Source organism: Planococcus citri, chromosome 4, assembly GCF_950023065.1.
Source record: "Planococcus citri chromosome 4, ihPlaCitr1.1, whole genome shotgun sequence".
In the NCBI taxonomy this organism is placed as follows: Eukaryota; Metazoa; Arthropoda; class Insecta; order Hemiptera; family Pseudococcidae; genus Planococcus; species Planococcus citri.
Window position 1 is genome coordinate 34,947,106 of NC_088680.1, and position 20,021 is coordinate 34,967,126.

At 34.3% G+C, this 20,021-nt stretch overlaps 1 protein-coding gene across 5 annotated transcripts in view; it reads right to left on the reverse strand.

Moving 5' to 3' along the window:
- LOC135843186 (scavenger receptor class B member 1-like) overlaps window positions 1-20,021 on the reverse strand; it is a 118,245-nt gene that overhangs the window by 12,896 nt on the left and 85,328 nt on the right. For 4 of the 5 annotated variants that reach the window (XM_065360972.1, XM_065360975.1, XM_065360971.1 and 1 more), the window contains 4 exons: window positions 18,590-18,681; window positions 12,604-12,764; window positions 4,442-4,583; window positions 4,147-4,347 (listed from right to left, as the gene is read on the reverse strand). In XM_065360972.1, the coding sequence (XP_065217044.1) occupies window positions 4,147-4,347; window positions 4,442-4,583; window positions 12,604-12,764; window positions 18,590-18,681 (596 nt within the window). Of the gene's footprint in view, window positions 1-4,146; window positions 4,348-4,441; window positions 4,584-12,603; window positions 12,765-18,589; window positions 18,682-18,824; window positions 18,968-20,021 lie in introns of those variants that run through there. The other variant, XM_065360973.1, reaches the window with a different exon arrangement.

Here is a 20,021-nt window from a genome sequence, read left to right on the forward strand (position 1 = left end):
TTGTCGGATCGATGTTAAATTTTTATTTTTGCACACGTTATGTGAGAATCGAGCTTGAATTCTGAGAGTCTCGCTGCTGGTATTGATCGTAAAAAAAGATTCGCAGAGGAGGTAGCAGGCAGGGTTTATTCAAATTTTATGCTGTAATTCTCGTTCTTTTCACTCTTAAATGCAATTTTTAAATTCCGAATTGACAATTTTTTTCAAACCAAGTCATGTTTGTTCATTTTTGAATAATTTCGAAGAAAATGTAATTTTTTTAAAGTCTAAAATTGGCTTTGTCAACCGGGAAGGGACTACTTCTTCCCCTCCACAACCAGACCAGTGCTGGTCTGCTGTGTTATCTCTTGAAAATTTTCCATTGCGTGTTCTATTATTATTTTTATAACTTGGATCTATCTTCAACGCGTGTGGAAAATTTTTAATATACCTGATTTATTCGCTCGTTTGTAAAATTAGTCTTTTCACTTTGAATTTTATAGGTACCTACTCATTACTCGAGAAAATCAAACGTTCAAATTTCAGGGCTAGATTAAGTTGAGAATTTTGCATGAAAATCATAGAACATCAAGAATTTTTAACTGTAGAAACCCCCTAGAAAAAATTGTTTCCAATCCTTGGAAGTTTTCTCTGTGTTTTTTAATCGACAACATCGAAAATTTCGTTGAAAAATTCTTTGGTGTCGAGGAGCGTTAGAGGAATCATAATTTTAAAAAATTGAACGAATTATCAGAAAAGTTGAGAATTTTTGCTTCGTAAACTTTGACACGTATATCAAGAATTTTGCATTTTTTATTGAACAGCTTCGAAAGGGGAAAAAATATTGACAATCTTGTAAGATAAATTATTTCACTATTTTTAAGATTTTTTTTTTTTTGAATTTAGTAAAAATTATGTGAATGTATCTAACCTCTTAACCCCCCTTTCCTCCCCCATTTCAATGTATAATTTTGAAAAAGTTTCATAGCAAAATCCTCAATTTGCCATCTTAATAGTTTTTACAGCTCTAACTTGAAAAAATTGAAAATTCAAAAATTTTCCTAAAATATTACTCCATTGGGCAAAAGCATGTTTTTAGAAGTAATTTTTAAAGAGTTTAATTTGTATTTTTTTGAAAAAACAATCCGTTGAAAAATAATATGACAAAAAAGTTTTTTTCATATATTTGATGCTTAAAAAAAAATCGAAAAACAGATAATCGAAACGGTCGAGTTTAGTTGACACCCCTCCCCCCTCTTTTGAAACAAAATTTTAAATTGTGTGATCACATTAAAAAAACTGAAACAAAAATTTTTATGTAAATTTTGATCCCTCCCCCACCCCTCAAAAAAAATCTTGAATTTTTTAGAATTTTTATGCATTTGCACAAATTTTTTATTAAAAGTCTTACACGAATTCTAGATAACATTCTGATTGAAAAATTTTTTGAAAAAATCGTAATTTCAATTTTCAAATGAAAAAACTGAATACCTAAAGACATTTTTTCTTTCGAGTGAAAAATTTTGAATTTTAGCGAAGCATTTTTTTAAAGAGCATCTTTTCAAGTGAAGATAAAAAAAAAAATTTAGGTAGACAAAATCAAAAAAGTTTCATTTTGAAAATCTTTCAATTATAGGGACTGCTTATAATAATTTGTTTTCTTTTTTCATTATCTCGTCACCGGTCATATTGACAATTGTTTTCTCTCATTCAGTGTTTTTTTTGCTACTCATGTGCTCAAGTCAGCCAAGATGTGTGTTTCAGATGGTGAAAATTAAGGTACATACAACAATCTCAGACGTCTGTCCTTACCACCCTCTTTTCGGTAAAGTCTAATTAAATTTCAGTTATACTTTGGTTCGTCATTTTAATTCTAACCTTTTTAATTTTCAACTTTTCAAACAATGGATCAATAATTTATGAAATCCTTGGAAAAAATAAAAAGTCCAATTTGAAAATGTTGGGTGTAAATTTAGCAAAATTGTAATACCACGATTCAGACTAATTTCAAGTCATTATCCGTAGGTACCCTAATATACTCGTTAATTCAAATTTTTTCGAAATATTAGCCCCATTAAAGCTCTGAAAATTCGTATAATTTTCGGCTAATTCATTAACTTTAATGTACTAGATCCCACAGGTGGACACAATTTGAAAAATTAACGTAAAAATTGACATATGTATTAGCTATAAATACGTATGCAATTTAGTGTTGGTTTTCCCTGCATTTTTTTTTTCTCATCCAAATGATAATTACATCCAAAATTACTTCCGTTACCGCCAAACGCACGTTAACACATCGTATCGCGTGTAATTTCACTCGATTTCGCGGCTCAAGAAAAGAAATTACTATTGAGTTAACGTTTAGTAGAAAATGGCCAAGCTACCTCAATGAGAACTTGCCAATTAATGTTCGTTGGTACCTACATATTTCGAGAGGGATACTTTCCAAAAATAAACATAATCAACGTACAAATTACTCGATGAAAATTAGTCTGCCAATTACTCGACGACTGCAGACTGACGATGGTTAGAAATGATACGAATTGGTAGGTGAGATGGGAGTTGTTCATCTATACCTAGGAGGCTTCTTTCGGGCTGATCTAATTATTTTATTGATTAACATGTTCGGTATATATCGGAAGTAGATAACTTGTAGGTTTAAGAATATTGTACCTTTATCACGAGGCAAGGGCGATATATATTACACGATAGCACAATATGTGATTTTTTTCGCACTGGATAGAACCCAACGCGACACAATCACCCTAAAGCGATCAACTGTAGCGATTAAAATATCATATCGTGATAACTCAATAAACCAAACTCAAGGCTGAGTAAAACCTTGCATAAAATTTGCCATCTGTGGGCGATAATTTTTTTCTCTAGGTTTACTATACACGCATGAAAATACGATGAGGGATGAGGGGGTGAACCAATACGCCCGCTAATTCGAAACCCCTCCGTATCCGTCCAATGAGTAAATCGGAAGTGAACATCTCGAGCACGAAAATAGGAAATTTCTTCGCCGGTTATCTAGGTCACGGTGATCGTAATCAATGACGACTACATACGCGACGGCGGCTGCTGCGGTTATCTGGGTACTCCTACGAGTAGCCGGGTACCCCGCAAAACCCACCCGGGGTATAATAAATTTTAAAAAAAGCTCGCCAAATTACGTACACTATCGGCCACCATGATCGCCATCGCCAGCCAGTGGGATCCGTCGAAGGGCAGACGTTTCAGGGTGACGATGAAAAATGGAAGTTTTTATAATTGAATTTTAAATCAAACTCGGCCATTGAATTTTTTAACATCTTCGATGCGGTGCAGATTTTATTTTTTTACATACTTTTGCTCCTTTCGAGTCGTTTATCACGTTGGGGTATTTCTTCGATTTTGTATAAACAATACCGAGAGAGATGCTGAAAAACAGTGATTTTTATTATCGTTTAAATCAACGCTGCGTCGAAATGGCAAGAAAGAGGATCTCGGCAGATTCGAATATCAGACGTAATATTTCATCGAGCTTTTATTAAAATTTCTTCCCTTACAAATATCCTATGGATACTGTTTGTTTTATTATTGTTCTTATATAAACTCGAATTTATGGCGCAATTGAGCCAGAAATAAAATTAAACGTAATTGAGTCGAAATTTTCGTGCTGCTTTGGAGATATATTAGGTGGATCTTTGGGGATTTTTTTTCTAGACGTAACCGTCGTATTAAGAACCTTGAAACGCCTAGTTAGGGGGTTTTTTATTGAGTGAAATATTACCTATCTACATATATAGTTTTCCTATTTTTATGACCGTTGTTTAGTATGATCGAGTTTTGGTGTTGAAGGAAATATACTCGAAATTGTTTTTTTTTTTTAGATGTTTATTCATTTGATGATACCAATTTCTTCGGTTTTGTGTGAAATTTTGGAAAAAAAATGTTTTTTTGATGGGTATGGATGAAGGGGGTCAATTTAACCAAAAACAGTCCACGAATGGAGTCGACATGCGAAAGTATTATTTTTTATCGAGTTATTTTTATTGTAAAACATTCTTTGCTTTTTTGAGCTAATTGCATTATTTGATCATGTCTTCCTATTTCCTATCTTCACTCTCTCATTCTCATTTCTCAAACATATAAATTCATAAATGAATAGCATGTACTTACTCTATCGATTAATCCGAGTTTATCAAATTTAATCCAACTAGGCATAAATTGATTTCCTAAAGTGACGAGAGCACTTTCGTAACCGAACATGAACTCCTTAGCAGTCTGTTCGACAATAGGATGAGAATTAGTTTGACTTATCAATAGGTTTACTCCCCATCTTGTGATGGCACTCTGTTTCGAGATAACGTTCGCGAAACTCTGCAAAAAAAAATAGAAATACCGAATTAGTCATAACGATGACCTACTCTGGATGTATTTTAGACTCAAATCGAGGCTATTATTCTCAACTCACCAGTAGAGCAACATTAGGTAACATGAGTTTATCTTCTTCAGTTCCGACACTCAGTTCTGGTACCCATTCTAAAGGATACTTGGGTACTGCGGAAACGGTACCGTTGTCATTGAACTCGATATCAGCGTGCTCTCCGATTTCCCTGTAAAAACGTAAATAATTAGAAGAAAATTATTAAAAAAATTTGCAAGGTTATCGAAAGTTTACGCGTAGATGGTCTAATTACGAGTATATAGAGGTATGTAGTGTACGATGTACTATGTATAAGGCGCCTTATTGTGTATCGAGAGAAATGGGCCATGAATCAGCACGTACAACCTGATTACCGATTCGAGATAATGCTTATCAAAATGAGATTCTGTTTTGGCCTTTTTGGTAGCGATATAAACAATAATAAAATTAACACCTTTATTAATGATTTTGCGAAAATACCCAACGATCCGTGTAAAAAAGGTGATGGTTATACACGATCGTGTTTAATTAACGTTCACGATTATTCTCGAATATATTGATTAGGGCATATTAATCATTTTAATTCGGGTTTACGAATCGGTCAGCTGCAGAATTACCTACTCCGAATTTATCGCAACAACAACGACAACGAGTCGACGACGTACGATTTATTTCGATTTGATTTCGACCTAAGAAAGTGGAAATTTTTACAAGCGGAAAATCCGTTGTCGATGTCCCACACCGCCTGGTTTCCGTGTTAGAAAATTTCGACCTTATTGAGCGATGAAGCAGCAAAGCTACCACGACAAAGGACGAATTTATCGTGTGAATGATAAATACACGTTGGTTGCTGGTCTGCTGGCGTATGTTGACCATCGATTATATTGTGTTCAAGAAGCGCCATGTAAATATACGTTTTGTACGCGGAAGCCGAGCCGGAGATTGCCAATCATTTATGCAGTCAACAGACCCAGCCAACTGGCTAACTTGTGTGAAAAATTGTTCTATTTGACTAAGTTTTTTAACCAGCGTGACATTGATACGATTCCGCGTTTTGCTTCGGGTAACTTTTGCCGGATGGATTATTAGAAAACTGACGTAGGGAGAATTCTTCGGAGATTTGAGAGAAAATTACTTTTTCTCGATGTATTTTTGAGATGATGAGGCGGGGGGTGGTAGGGGGGGATTCTTATGAAATTTCTGATGTGAATTATTGAATTGGTAGTAAATTGCGCCAATTTTCAATGCAATTTTGAGTGTCATTAGATTTTTTAAAAAAGAAAAAATTAGTTTGTTTGCTCAGAAAGAACTTGTAAATTGAAGTTCTATCACAACCTCTATACGATTGAACTCAAACCTCCAACTTTTCAGGCCTTTCTGGAAATTGTGGCCAGTGGTAAATTCCCTCTTTTACCCCCCCCTTCCTCCCTTCCCCAACGTCAAATTATCCTAGAAGGCCATTACAACTTCATTTTCTTGAAATTAAATAATGCATTTATTCATATTATTTTGCATCACAATTTCAATAATTTCTATGAATTTTTGTTAAAATGATGAATAAGTTGGAAAATCAGCTCGAAAATCATCGAAATTTAAAGAAATAGTTCTGAAATTTTGTGAATTCGAAGGATTACCTCTTGTGAAGCTTAAGAAAAAGCTCAGTAAATCGAAACTCAAAATAAGTCCCTCTATAAACCCAACGAAATATGGATCACACAATTTGAAATTTTTTCTGAAATGTGGGCACTTCTTGCAGACCCTGAGGGGCTCGAATGCGAAAATTGAGTTGAATTTCGAAACCAGCAACGCTAAAAACGCAACAGGCCATAGGTCACTCGACTTTTTCAATTTTTGAGGCTTATGGGGTTTGAAAAGTGAGTTAAAATTTGAAATCAACGCTTTTGAAAACATAATAAACGACATGCTACATTATTTCCTTCTTGTTTTCAAAATTTAAACCAAAATGGTGAGGAGGGGGGAAGGTGGGAGAAAACAGAACGCAGATAGAAATTCGGTAGTTTTCAAGCATGTGTTTTTCGGTCTTTCTTCACATTTTCAAAAAATCAACTTTACTTTTGAAAAAGGAGGGGTGAAGGGGGCGGGGGGAGAAGCTGAGAAAAATTTCAAACTTCATGTTTTCGAAGGCGCTGATTCTGACTCTGAAAACTAATTGACTCTAAAATCAAAAATGAGCACATCAGTGTAAGACATGGAAGAGGGTTCGAGCCCAAAATTTTAAAAAAATGTAGTATGGTGTCACAATTCAAGTTTTGAGAAGCACTGTTTCTCGATCTGATGACCGTTTGCCCTCAAAAATTGAAACTGAACCCTCAAAGGGTGTTTGGAGCTCAAAATTTCATTTAAAAGAACAATAAGTATGCCTAATGGATGTAAAAATTTAGCACTTGGGGAAGGACGAGTTTTGAGTATTTAGGGTCCATCAAAATCAGCGTTTTCGAGGACATTACAATGGTGATATTGATATTTTTCGGTGGTCTAAAATTCTCCCCCCCCCCCCCTCCACCATTGGCTAATTTTTTTGGAAATGTTCATTTCGGTCAAAAATGGTTTGTTTACTTCTGTGTATAAAATTTTGATTTGATTTATTGAATCTGCTGAAGATTATCTTAATCAGAACATTTTTTCATGATGTCAACAAATTTTGAGAATTTTGTGCATAATTAGTCTACTGAAGACTTTGCCTGCTGAATTTTGAGATGGTATGACTTTTATAGTAGAAATGTCGTGGAAATGCATTTTTTTCATCTTTCAAGTGTTCTGAATCGATTGTATTTTTTTTTTCAATTTTTGTATAATTTTTTGGGTATTTGATTGCCTGATTCTCTGTTTTTGTTTTTTTTAATTCTTATTTATTTGCAATTCTAATAATCTTTTCTCCTTTCAGATGCAGCTCAAGATCATCTTTTCCAAAGAAGATGCACGAGTATTTTTTGTTGATGTTCAAAATGAAAATTGAAAAGGGTAAGTTTCTGTTTTGCCTCGTGTTTGCCCAAATAGTTTACATTCCGAATTATGGTTGAATTTCAGTTCAGATTGTTGATTTTGATTTTTCATATTAAACCATGCTTTAATCCACTTACCCGAAGGAACGAGTATGGAATAGACTATATTCTATGTACTATCGAGCTTCGTGTATCTATTACTCGTACTTCGTTAACATCGAGTTATATTTCTCAATATCTGATGTACCTAATCATATCTCGCTATAATTTCAAAATTCAACCCTCGTATAACTGAAGTAACCAAAGGAAAAAAAATCATCTACTTTATAAATCGATCGACTTAACGAACCGTAACCTTACAACTCGTGTATTTTTTTATAGATATTTTCAAATCCTCTGCCTTACCCCCCCCCCCCTCTCTTCCTAAACAGTGAAAAAAATTATTCATTAGCCACTTTGTCGTCACAGTAGTATAGTAATCGTAATGGTGCTGTTCATGTTCAATACTGAAAATAATCTCCTTAGGCGATTTATCATCCACAAAACGCATTAAGAATCGGTGGTTACCGCGGTGCTAAATTGAACCTACGTGTGTGTAAGTGTATAACTTTCTAATAAATCATACGAGTGAAATAAATTTTTGTAGGTTGAAAATTCTCCGCCGAATTCGGGGGATAACCTTGTAATAGTTACATGGAAAAAATATTTTCGATGTTTTTATTCGCGCGTGGTATAGTACATTTCCTGGTTTTATTTGTATAACTTCTGAAACCGTTCCAGAAATATTCAAATTGTATTCTCTATGCGTTTAGTGATTTTTTTTCCTTCTCATTTTTGTTACCATTGTTGACTATGTATGTAGTATCGAGGAGGGTAAATCTTACGTGCTGCATCGAATAGGTTGGTAAATTCTTAAGGGAATCTCTGAGACGTGCCATTAAGACTATAGAAAGGACGAAGAAAATATTCGCGTGACTATCAATCTAAATTTAGTACAAATCGTACACTCGCTTTAGTTTACTAAGAAGGAGAGCGAAAAAAAAGGATATCGTGAAAATTGACGAGAAAGTTTAATAGTCGGCTGCTTAGGAGGAAGGTTTAATAGGTTACGCGTGGTCGATGAATTTACTCGAAATTTTTAATGAACCTAGTTCGTCGGAGTTGTTATTTGAAAAGGAAATTTTCCAAGAGTAGAATTTTAACTTTTGCAAAGGTAGGGGTTCTCAGCTCAGCTTATATTATGTCTGTGAGATGACGCATGTATAAAGTTCTCGATTCACTTTGTGGTAATTTTTTTTTCTTTTTGCTCATTCGAAACCATCTTTTAAAGGTCAACTCGACAACCTTGAAGGCACGATAGTGAAGAAAAAAACTGCAAAGTGTGTAATCAGCAACGATATCATGTCGTCTGCAAACCGAACAATTAAAACAACTCCCATCGAAGGAATTAATATTTCGCTACAAGTTACTACTCATACACATACCTAACGACCTTATATCTATAAAACAATACGGAATGTGGAAGAATGCAATTTTTTAATCAACACTCCTTATATTTTTATATGTACACGTAAAATCACGATGTGTACAAAAGGTGATGATAATGGTGATGGACGATGTGGAAATGGAAAAATGCACCCGATTCGAAGAAGAAAAAATAAACCATCGAGAAGAAGACGAATATAAGAAAAGCAAACCGTCATACTCGTACGTGTTCGATCACTATAGTAGCAGAAAATTTCAAAGTGAAATGAGCCAACACGAAAGCTCATTGATTCGCAACATGGACAATGTGCAAGAAGAGGAGGAGCAGAACGGACGAACGATGGTGGTAGCTTCGAGGGAAATTTATTATCGGCGTGTAAAACGCCTTAAAAGCTCGTTCGAGTATCCAATCGGCCGTAAATTTCACCAAGGACACGAGTAGTAGTAGATAACCCTTCTAATAAAAACGTTTGTACGTTATAGACGAGGTACGAATACGCGTACTACCCGAAGCCAAGGATGAGCTGAAGAAGGCTGGGGAATAGAAGAGTATTAACAACCACGCTACATACACCAAATCATCACCATCGATGCCCGCCATCCATGAACGAGAGCACAGAAGAAAATAAACATTACGAGCTTTTAATTTCCAAATAAAGTAATAAAAACTTAACGTCTTAACATTCTGAGAGTTTCCTGCTTCCCTCCTCCACTCTGGCGATGCTCTTCTTTGTGTATATTTATACAAGCCAAAGCTCTGCCTATAAATCGCAACTTTTTTTCGTACGAAGGGCTCTCTTGCATCGTAACACGGCGAGATTTTTCCGGCGATTTTTTACGTCTATCGCTCCTACGGGAAGCATAGGTAGGTACTTACTCGTCGTCGTGTATTTACGGCTCGACGATTTTAAGCGCAATTTCAAATTACTAATTTAGCAACTCGTCGTCGGCTCGTCAACGCGAAAAACGCCTTTTATGCCGCGTTTTCCATTAATTTAATTGTCCGTGCTGTACGACGATGATTAATGCCGCGCCATAAAAGACGTTTTATACGGTATAAATTTGAATATACACGAGTTAGGTACAAGAGTTGCCTATGCCTGTGCCGTTGCGAGCCGATATGAAAAGCCGAGCTGCCACTTCCGGTGTTCTGAGAGAAAGCAGGGATGGAGGAGGCCGCGTATTTTATACCTAACGAATAATTAAATGTCCGAATATACCTTTTCTTTTCGCGTATATTAGAAGCTAGGACTATAGGTGTACTTGTATGTAGGTACTATGAAAACCCTTCTACTGAAGGCTGACCTTCTCGCGGTCGGATATTGCTCCCGTGGTTAATATGTTGATTAAAAGGGATTCCGCTACCCTTCTCGCCGCCCTTCATCGTGGTTCCTTTTCGCAGCCATGATGCCATGAATCGTCGTCATAGGTGTAGCCGACTTACTATTTTCTGCTATGCTCGGGTAGTTTTGACAATAATAAATCTGCTAACCTTTAAATAGGTGTTTCTAAAATTGCAACGTGTCCTTGAAGTTTTGTATGTATTATTTACGTGGATGTGGGTGGCTTTAATGTTTAGATTAAGAAATATGTATTGCAGGAATGGCTAGATGTGAATTGTGAATCCTTTGATGCTAGAAAGAACCTAATTCGAAGGTTGAAATTTCGAAAATTTTATGTGGGGGAGGGTCAAGGGATGATTGGATTGGAATTTTTGCGATAAATGCATTTAAATAAATTCTTTGATGTTGAGGATCTGTTGAAAGTAGATGATTTTTGTATCTGCTTGTTCACTATACGTATTACCAAAAATTGGACAAAATGAAAATACGTTGAAAATTTTCTGAATTTTCATTTAGTAAACTATCAATAATAAAACTTTTATTCAACGCGAAAATCTTTTCAAAGTTCAATATCGTGAGTGCCTTCTTCAATCTTTAACCTTAACCTCACATTTTGAAGAAAATCTTTCCAAAATTGGAAAACCATCTGACTATTTTTTCATTTTTGCAAAAATTATTCCGTTTCAAAATTCTTTTTCAAAAAAATGAAACACCTGCGCAATTTTGAAAAAATTACCGAATTTTATAAAGAATGACCAATTTTGAAAAATCGGCTACTTTTTAAAAAAGTGACCTTCTCAGTGTTGAGAATTACAATTTTGGACAAAATTGATCAATAATTGCAAAAAAACGTTTTCAATTCAATTTTTTAAAAATTGACTGATTCTGAGTACAAGTACCCATCAGGAAAAAGTTGCCTTATCTCGAGAAAAATTACCCAGTTTTGAGGTGAATTAATCACTTTTCATGCAAATGTCAAATTTTTAAAATATTAAATATTTTTCCAATTTTTATTAAATTGAATATTTTTCCAATTTTTTAAAAATTTACCATTTTCGAAAAAGTTGTCCAATTATGAAAAAAAATGGCCAGTTCTGAAAAAAATTGACTACTTTATAAAATAATGAACAATTTTGAAAAATTTTCCCTACTTTAAAAAACCTGTGGTACTTGAAAAAAATTGATCAATATTGAAAAATACTAATCAATTTCTGAAAAAATTTCTTCATTTTTTGTAAAACTACCCAATTTTAGAAACATTGTCAAATTTTTAAGTTTTTAGAAAAAACGCACTTTTAAAAAAATCTAATTTTGAAAAAATTGCGCACTATTTTTCAAAAAATGAACAGTTTTGAAAAATTTGCCCAATTTAAAAAAACTGATTTGAAAAAGTTGCTCAGTTATGAAAAAATCCTCAGTTCTGAAAAAAATTTACCACTTTTTTAAAAAATGAACAATTTTGAAAAATTTGCCCCTATTTTAAAAAACGTGTGCTACTTGAAAAAAAATTAATCAATGTTGAAAAATACTGATCAATTTCTGAAAAAATTGCTTCATTTAAAAAAAACTATCCGATTTATAATGACTGAACGATTTCCCCAGTTTTTAGAAAGAAAATGCCACTTATTGAGAAAAAATCTATACTTAGTTTTGAAAAAATTGACCACTTTTTTAAAAAAATTTTGAAAAATTTCCCCAATTTTTAAAAAAGTGATGTGATATTGGTACAACTTGAAAAAAATGATCAATTTTGAAAAAAAATGTTTCATTTTTTAAAAACAGACCAATTTTTGAAAAGTGTTGAGTTTGAAATGAAGAATGATTAATTTTGTAAAAATTTGCCCAGTATTGAGAAAAATTTCCAATTAAGGGAAAAATCGTCAAGTTCAAAAAAAAAATAGTTAAAAAAATTATCATTAAAAGAAAATTTCAAATATAAATAAGTAAATTCTTCCATTTTGAAAATGTTGTTCAATTTTATCCAATTTCTAAAAATTTAAAGATAGACCTTAGGAAGTTCAAATTGTGAAAGATAGTGCCAGGAAAACACTAATGAAAATGTGAAAAAATCATTGATGATACGTTCGTTTGTTTTCATAAAAGCAAAAGGGCTAAAATCATCTAAAAGCCACATTTTAGCCTCCTCTCCACACGTGAAATTGCAAAAAATCTTAGTCAAGGAAGTTTCCTCCAATATATTCAGAGATGTATGAGGGGTTCTGATTTCTGAGTACGATTCGAAATCAAATTCGAAAATCATTTTTGCTCATGGAAGGCAAGGGAGAGGAGGCTTTTAAATCAATATGCAGGAATTTTATGACACTGTATGATACCAATCATGTAATCAAGCCCATATCAAAACTACACAAATTGCGGGTAAAACAACCCTCCTATTATTAAATTCAAAAATTCAGCTTACCGGTAAACGTATGGTCCAACTTGCTCCACCTTCAGTTTCTCCTTTCCACTTAGAAATTCGTCCTTGTTGGTGATGTTGTACAAGTAGACTTTAAGCAGAACTTCGACTGGAGGTTTACGCCATAACTCGAATCCTTCGCTGCCTTCCGAAAACGTCGTTTTCTACAGAAGGGAAAAACACAAAACGAAAAAAAATTTCCATTAATCGAGTTCGTTGATCTTGAAACTACACTGAACATACAGCATGACACATACACACGCACGCTGTTCAAATTATATTCGACAAAATGACCGTCTATTTGTTTTACGCTCCGTTTCCGGCATCGATATTCTTTTTTCTCTGACGTAGCGTGCTATTATTTCGTAAGTACATTTTCTCGGTCTCTTTTAATAAACTTCCAAATGTATAATAATAAATTTCACGTATATAGACTTTTTTGGTGCTCCAGAATTGGACATTCGTTGATGACCATTTCACACAGGTCAACGTAACGTAACATAATCCACATAAATATAGGTGTATTGTTGTTGTTGTTGCGAATAAATTGCGTACCGATAAACTAGGTATGTGGCCTAATTACGATACGATGAATTTTTTTTAAAAACAAACACAACGTCGTGATAACGAGATCGTCAGAGTCGTTTGAAAAGTATAATTTAATTAGTACGCCATTTTAGAGCTTTTTAAGAGCAACGACGACGAGATTTTCAACGTCTGAAAGTAAATTATCATCCACCAGAGAAGAGAATTGAACAAGAGTAGGATGTTACACGAAGTTGAATTATTAATGAACCGCGAAAATGGCCAGTGCTTTCCAAAACTTGCCAGAGCTTTCATCGTGGTTATGTTGGCGGGAAAAAGAACCCTTCAAAGGCATGTTGTTTTGACTACAGAGAACATCAATCATCCCACAACTTGTTTCGGTTTTGCGGTTACCAGTGTTTCCCCCTCCTTTTTTTTTTGAAAAATACAAACGTACCTAATTTTAATAAACCGCCCAAGCATAGATACATTTCACGCTAAACTGTATTGTTTTTCTGCACCGTTGACAGGTGTGAAAAAAAATTCAAGGATTTGCGCTGGTGTTTTCCGTATTGTATGTAAAATGCAAAGGGAAGAAAAGGCGTATAATTTTATCTGGGATTCTGGCAGTGGTTACGTCATTGAGACGCGCGCGACCGATATTTTCGTATAAATTTATAATAAAAAGACCGGTTAATTTACGATCAAAATGGTCTTGCAGAGTATTTGCTACATTTGCCATTATATGCTACAGCTATCGTACATGTTTACCAAACTGGGATCATCAATATCCGCCTAGTTATACGACAACGTGGTGAAAAAAAAAGGTAGGTATTAAATAAATTACACGTCAACTGCGGATTGATAAAAATAGGTACCCTACATCAGTTTCCCGCCGCGCGATGATTCGCTCTCTCGTTCTCCCTCCTCATCCCAAAGAGCTTTTAATAGCTATACTTACTATCCTTTGACGCGATTTCAGGACACTGTTGCCGAAATAAAATTAAAAAAAGGACGAGTCCTTGAACTTTAACGACACTAATGTACCCCTTGCAGTAGTATAGACTGTGTAAAGTCTGCAGAATTTAATCTCGTGTAAAAGGCAAAGGTGAGAGAAGAGTAGGTGGGGGACTGGGGGTGTTTAAAAATATCCCGGTAATTGTAAATTATCACCCAGCACGCGTTAGTATGGGTACTGTCGCGTATTTTTAAACACCGAACAGGAAATAAGAACTCGATTTAATTAAAATTTAAATTTGATCTAATAAACGTCCTATTAAAATGATAAACGCCGATCCTTGGCCGCAGTTTTGGTAACTGCCACTTGATCGATAGGATTAATTTAAGAGCTAAATAAACGCGTTTAATTAACACCGCCGAGTCCAGATTTACTCGAAAGTATACGAGTATACCTTCCTAAGTTCCTAAGACTGTACGTGCTGCTCTGCCTCCTTCGAAAGCTCGTGCTAATTATCTCGCCTATAAAATGTAACTTATTTTAACCCTAACAATGTTGATACACGTGATGAGTTCTTAAGCCCGAGTGATTAAAGACCCCTTGATAATCTGCTAATTTGGTGGTAGGTATGCCGACTTTGATATCTTTCATCGTAGGTTTCATTTCTCGTGGAGCTTTTCAAGATATGTTGTCTTTGGCAAATTATAGGATTTTGATGACGAATGTGTGATGATCAAATTGAACGAAAATTATCATTAGGCTATAATGAAATGTCACAATTCGTTGTAATTGAGAGAGTGGAGAGGAGGGCGATTATTCTTATTTCTGTGGTTATAGAAAGTGATGATCAGATTTGAAATTGACCAAAAAAATCATCGAAGTTTTGAAGGTTTGCAAAGTTGAAATATTCAGGTTTAAAATATTGATCTTTTATTAATTTTGAAGAGGCAAGAGGGGAGGGAGGACGGTTTTTTCTTCTTCATTGATTTAGAAATTTTACATAGTCGTTGATTATTCGAGGAAAAATTCAAATCACTTTTTTCAAGCTGCGAACACATGCAATAAATTTCAGCATAACTTAAAATTGATTTCTTTTTCTTTATTATTGATTCCGAATTTGACTCTATGCCAAAGAATTTGCGGTGAAACCGGCTGAAAGTAAATTTTATGTAAAAGTGTTCTTTTTAATGTGCCGAAGAAGAATTTTCTCTAAATTTGGTCGTGTATTTATCCTTGATTTATACCAGCATTTCGAATTTTTTCAGCGAAATCACGATAAAATGTTCCACTCGTATTTTACTGTTTCAAATTAAGTAAGTGCCATTTGGTTTGTTTGTTTGTTTGTTTGTTTGTTTTTTTTGAAATTGCTATCTTCAGTTACCATCATTGAACTTTGGAACTTGATGGTAAGAAATTGAAGAAATTGAAAACAAATTCTGATGAGAATTTAATTTTTCAATTTTTCATTGACCTCCTCCTCCTATAAATTGAAACTTTGAACTGTATTTTTTAAAAGAAGACTTATAGTTATGTTTCTTCAAATTTTTGCAATTTTCGGCGATTTTTGAATTTATTATTATTTTTAAAAAATGAAAATTCGTCGTGATGAATTTAGAAAATTGAAAAAAACCTCATGATTTTAAGATCACCAAGTTGGCTTTTTACCAGCGAATTGAATTCGAAAATTTATGCGATCAGGCTAAAAAACAACAACAACAACACTAAATCGTTCGACTTTGAACTCCTTTTCCTTCTTCATCCATCAGAAGATTGTCATAAATAATTTGAATACTCGTAACTTTCTATTAAAACGTCAAAATTTTCTCGACTGAGAGAAGAACTATGTTCAAAGACTTTTTGATAAAATCATGAAGAACTGAATCCGAATCACCAAAAATTCGTGGCAAATTTGAAGCAAAAAAATTTATTGGCTGATACAAAGTTTACGAAGTAGGGTTTTTTTGGTTCTGCATCTGATTCTTCAATAATTGTAAAGTGGCAGTGTGATGAGAAAATACGATATGTTATACTTATTTAAAAAATACATCTAATGAAGAGGAGGGATGAGATGGTTATTAGGTACAATTTTATTCACTTGCATTGTAATTTTTTTGCATAATGTTTCGTTAAAAAATTTTCAAGGTTTGAAATATTACCTGGGTACGTGAAATTATTTCTCAATTTACGTTTTGGTTAAGGTAAAAAAGAGGAAAACGAAATGAAAAACCCGAAATAATGAAACGACTTTGTTTTATGTATAATTTCTAATGAAAATTTAATAAGTACGTTTGCTGATGTTCTGATTTCATTTACCTCCCTTCCCCCATACATATGTGTCTTTGCCATTCAAAAAAATTAATTAACCCGAACGTTTCAATAGCTCGATCACGGAAACCAAAAAAAGGCATCAGCTCAAAATTAAAACTTGACCTTAACAACTCGATTTAAATCTCACACGTCGAAACACCCCCCAAAAAAAAACTTCCAAAAATCAAAATACATAATGTAGTTAAAAATTCATGAAACCGATTTTTTTTTGCAGAAAATGAATTGTATTTTAATGCATAAGAACTTATATATAATTACTCGTAAAAAATTTCGTGATTTTGGTAATTGAAAAATTAAGGGTAATGGAGGGGGGGGGGGGGTATGCCATTGAAGTGAAAAATGTCATCGAAAAAGGTCGTGAATTCGTTTGAGAAAATTTTGTCCAAAATCCTTAATCTGTATAATGAAACTAAAAAGCATTCATCAGGAGGTCAAGGGGAAAGCTGTCGATTAAATATGGATTTATGATTTCTACGAATCGTCTACGAATATTCGCGCGAATAATATTTTTACCAAGTTGCAACTCGGTTGACAAATATTTACCTTGACAAGGTCGTTCAAGTGTATGCATACTCGTACGATGCAAACAGAAGGAATTTATTTTTTTACAAATTGAAACAGCTCCTGTTATTATATGTACATAAGGTACGTACGTACGTATAAATCTGCGTAAGAATCGAATAGCAACCGAGTTACGGTGAAATGGGGTAAAATTCCGAAAATTCTCACCGCATACGTGTCGTTTTATATCTTATTTATTGCGGTTTCCGCGCCAATGAATTTTTTACGGCGGCTATTTTCCATCGTCGATGGTTAATTAGACTCGTTTATCATCGGATTTCCTATTTTCGTATTTCGATTTGGTTTCTTTAACCTTTGCCGAATATTTAACGCGCACGATTTATTTGTTTACGATGTCCGAAATGGTCGAAATTATGTTGTTAATAGTACATTTATATACGAATGTGTACGAGTATGTAGCATTTACCTTGAAACAAACGTTTTTTCACTTTATCCGAAATACATAAAAATCTAACTACTTCCGATTTTTTTAATTTTCGACAACTCTGTACGAGTAAATCAAACGTTTTAAAATATATTCGTATATATCGTGCAGTATTAGTAAATGGATGAAATTTTATTTTTATTTTATTTCTTTTATCGCACCCAATCGATATATTTTAATAGGTAATTAGGTTCGTTTTTTTAATTACGTTGTCCGGATAAGGCCACCATTGCGGCATCTTAACACCACTACTTATAATGTATTACGACGTTTAAGCTTCTGGGAACTTATGTTCGAAAATCATACTCGCCTTGAATTTTAAAATGATACAAAAATCAAGGATTCGTGTGCCCTTGTTTCGAGGGAAAATGCGTGCGTATGTGTTTAATATGATGGGGATGAGGGGAGGGGGTGCTGAGTACTAAGATAGATATGTATTTGTATGTACTATTATAAGTATAATATTTATAGGATGGCCTTTTTTATACGAAAAATTTTGAATTTTTTCCCTTCAAAAAACGTTCTTTGAAAAATGAACCGATCTTGCGTCAGCACTATATTTCCCACGATGTTGCACCATGGAAAGCAACAGAGCTTCGCGGAGTTGGATCAACGTACTTTGACACTCGCCAAGTGAGGATCTCTCTTCCTTGAATTTTCAAAAATTTTCAAAACAAATTCTAATAAACCATCAAAGGCAACTCTTCATTTCTCAATTTCATTAGAACCAGTGTTAGCTAATTTTGGAAATTAAAATTTTTTTTTTCGATATGATATTTTGGTGCAAATAAAACTGATGAAAATTTATCAAAATTCCAACTTCAAGAGCTGAAAAGGTGCGTTTAAATATTCATTAGACGATTTTAAAAACCCAACGAGCAAGGAAGACTGATCTTACTTCGCATATGGCAGGAGCAGGGATAGCATCTTCACAGAGTTGCGTTGATGTAACCCGGGAAAGCTCCGATCCATTTCCCGCGGTGGTCTCGTGGGAAATGTCGCGATCGCACGCGCTCCGCTCATTTGTTGCGGAAGGCTCTCGAGGAACGAGTTAAAACGTACCAATCGAGCTGAAAATGATGCATCATTTTTCCATGATCCGAAAATTTTTTTTTCAAAGGCCATCCTAATATGTTAGATAGGTAGTAATTGAATTTAAAGGTTTCACTTACCATTGGAAAAATAATATCGTACGGGCTAAATACCATCAGTAACGTGCCTAGCGATATCGACAATAAACCGATGAACATCGTCAGCAAAACACCTGTAACATGAGGAAAAAAATCACGTGGTTATTAATCGTGTCTACTCAAAGGTCTTTCGAATCGTTTACTCGAGTACATAATTATTTAGTCTAAAAGAACCAATCAAACAGGTGCAAGTGCACACGTGACAAAATCTACCTACCATTAGTGCTAAGTCGACGTTCTCCAAACAATAGGTCAATTTTCAAACGCATCGCAACTTTTTATTAAAATCTTTTACTTTATACTATATAAAAAGGTCTCCTAGGTTACGACAACTTACTATGTTGAAGTCCCAAGAGTGAATCCGGTTTCATAGGTTCCACATACGTTTATATACACTCAACTTCCACTTTATTGAGTTCCCATTCGTAGTTCATGTTTTTGGGTTTTTTCGCCATGATTTGATTACTATTTACAAGATGTTTATACCGTTGCGGTAAAATACTCTTCACCTACGTACGTCTACCTGTGTCTCCCTGTACCCCTTCGTCTGTCCAACTAGTTTTTTATACGGCAATTTCTAATCTTGAATATTCCATAGTTAAAAAAGAGTAAATTATCGGTGTAATTTACCACCGTCGCTCGTCGCTGCTTCGAAAGAAGGCCACAAGAATAATCACCCGCGCTCTCTCTCCGCTCAGCCGTGATGCATTGTAATGAAAATTTAATCGCGTAAACGTTATTTTTACAAATAATTTTCCGTATTAGTATACGCACGTCACATTAAATACGCATTTTGCTACAGCATTTGGAGTTTTTTTTTCTACTTCTTTCTCGAGTGTGTAATTATCTGCAGTTTGTATATGTGTTGTATCGTATATGCAAGGTATCCGTAATTATCTATCTGTATTGACCCTTCTTAAGTATATTATAGCATTTTTCCGCGAAGAGTGGACGAATAACAATACAATCTTGGGTATTAATTGAATGTTATTGTCTTTGTTCCGCGTGTATCATGTGGAAGAAAATAATAAATCCGTATGGAAATTTTAATTTATTGAGATGACCTACGATGAAGAGCTTTTCCGAAAAGATAAAAAGGAAATGCTGTAAGCACGACTATAATATTTGAATTGAATGGTTTGAGGAACAAGTATGGGTGCAGGGGGTTGCTGAAATTACGCAAGTATACCTCAATATGTCTCCTATAACCACGTTTTCTCCCTTTTATGGGCTTAATTACAGATTGATGAGAGCTCGCGTATTATACCTTGTTAATGTATATCATCGACGCTGTCATTTTGTGTATACCTATACAATATATTATCTAGGTAGGCTATAGTCTATTTCACGTTCATAATTGCCATCGTTGACGCCACAACCACCACCATCATCAGCACCACCAAGATGCGCTAAT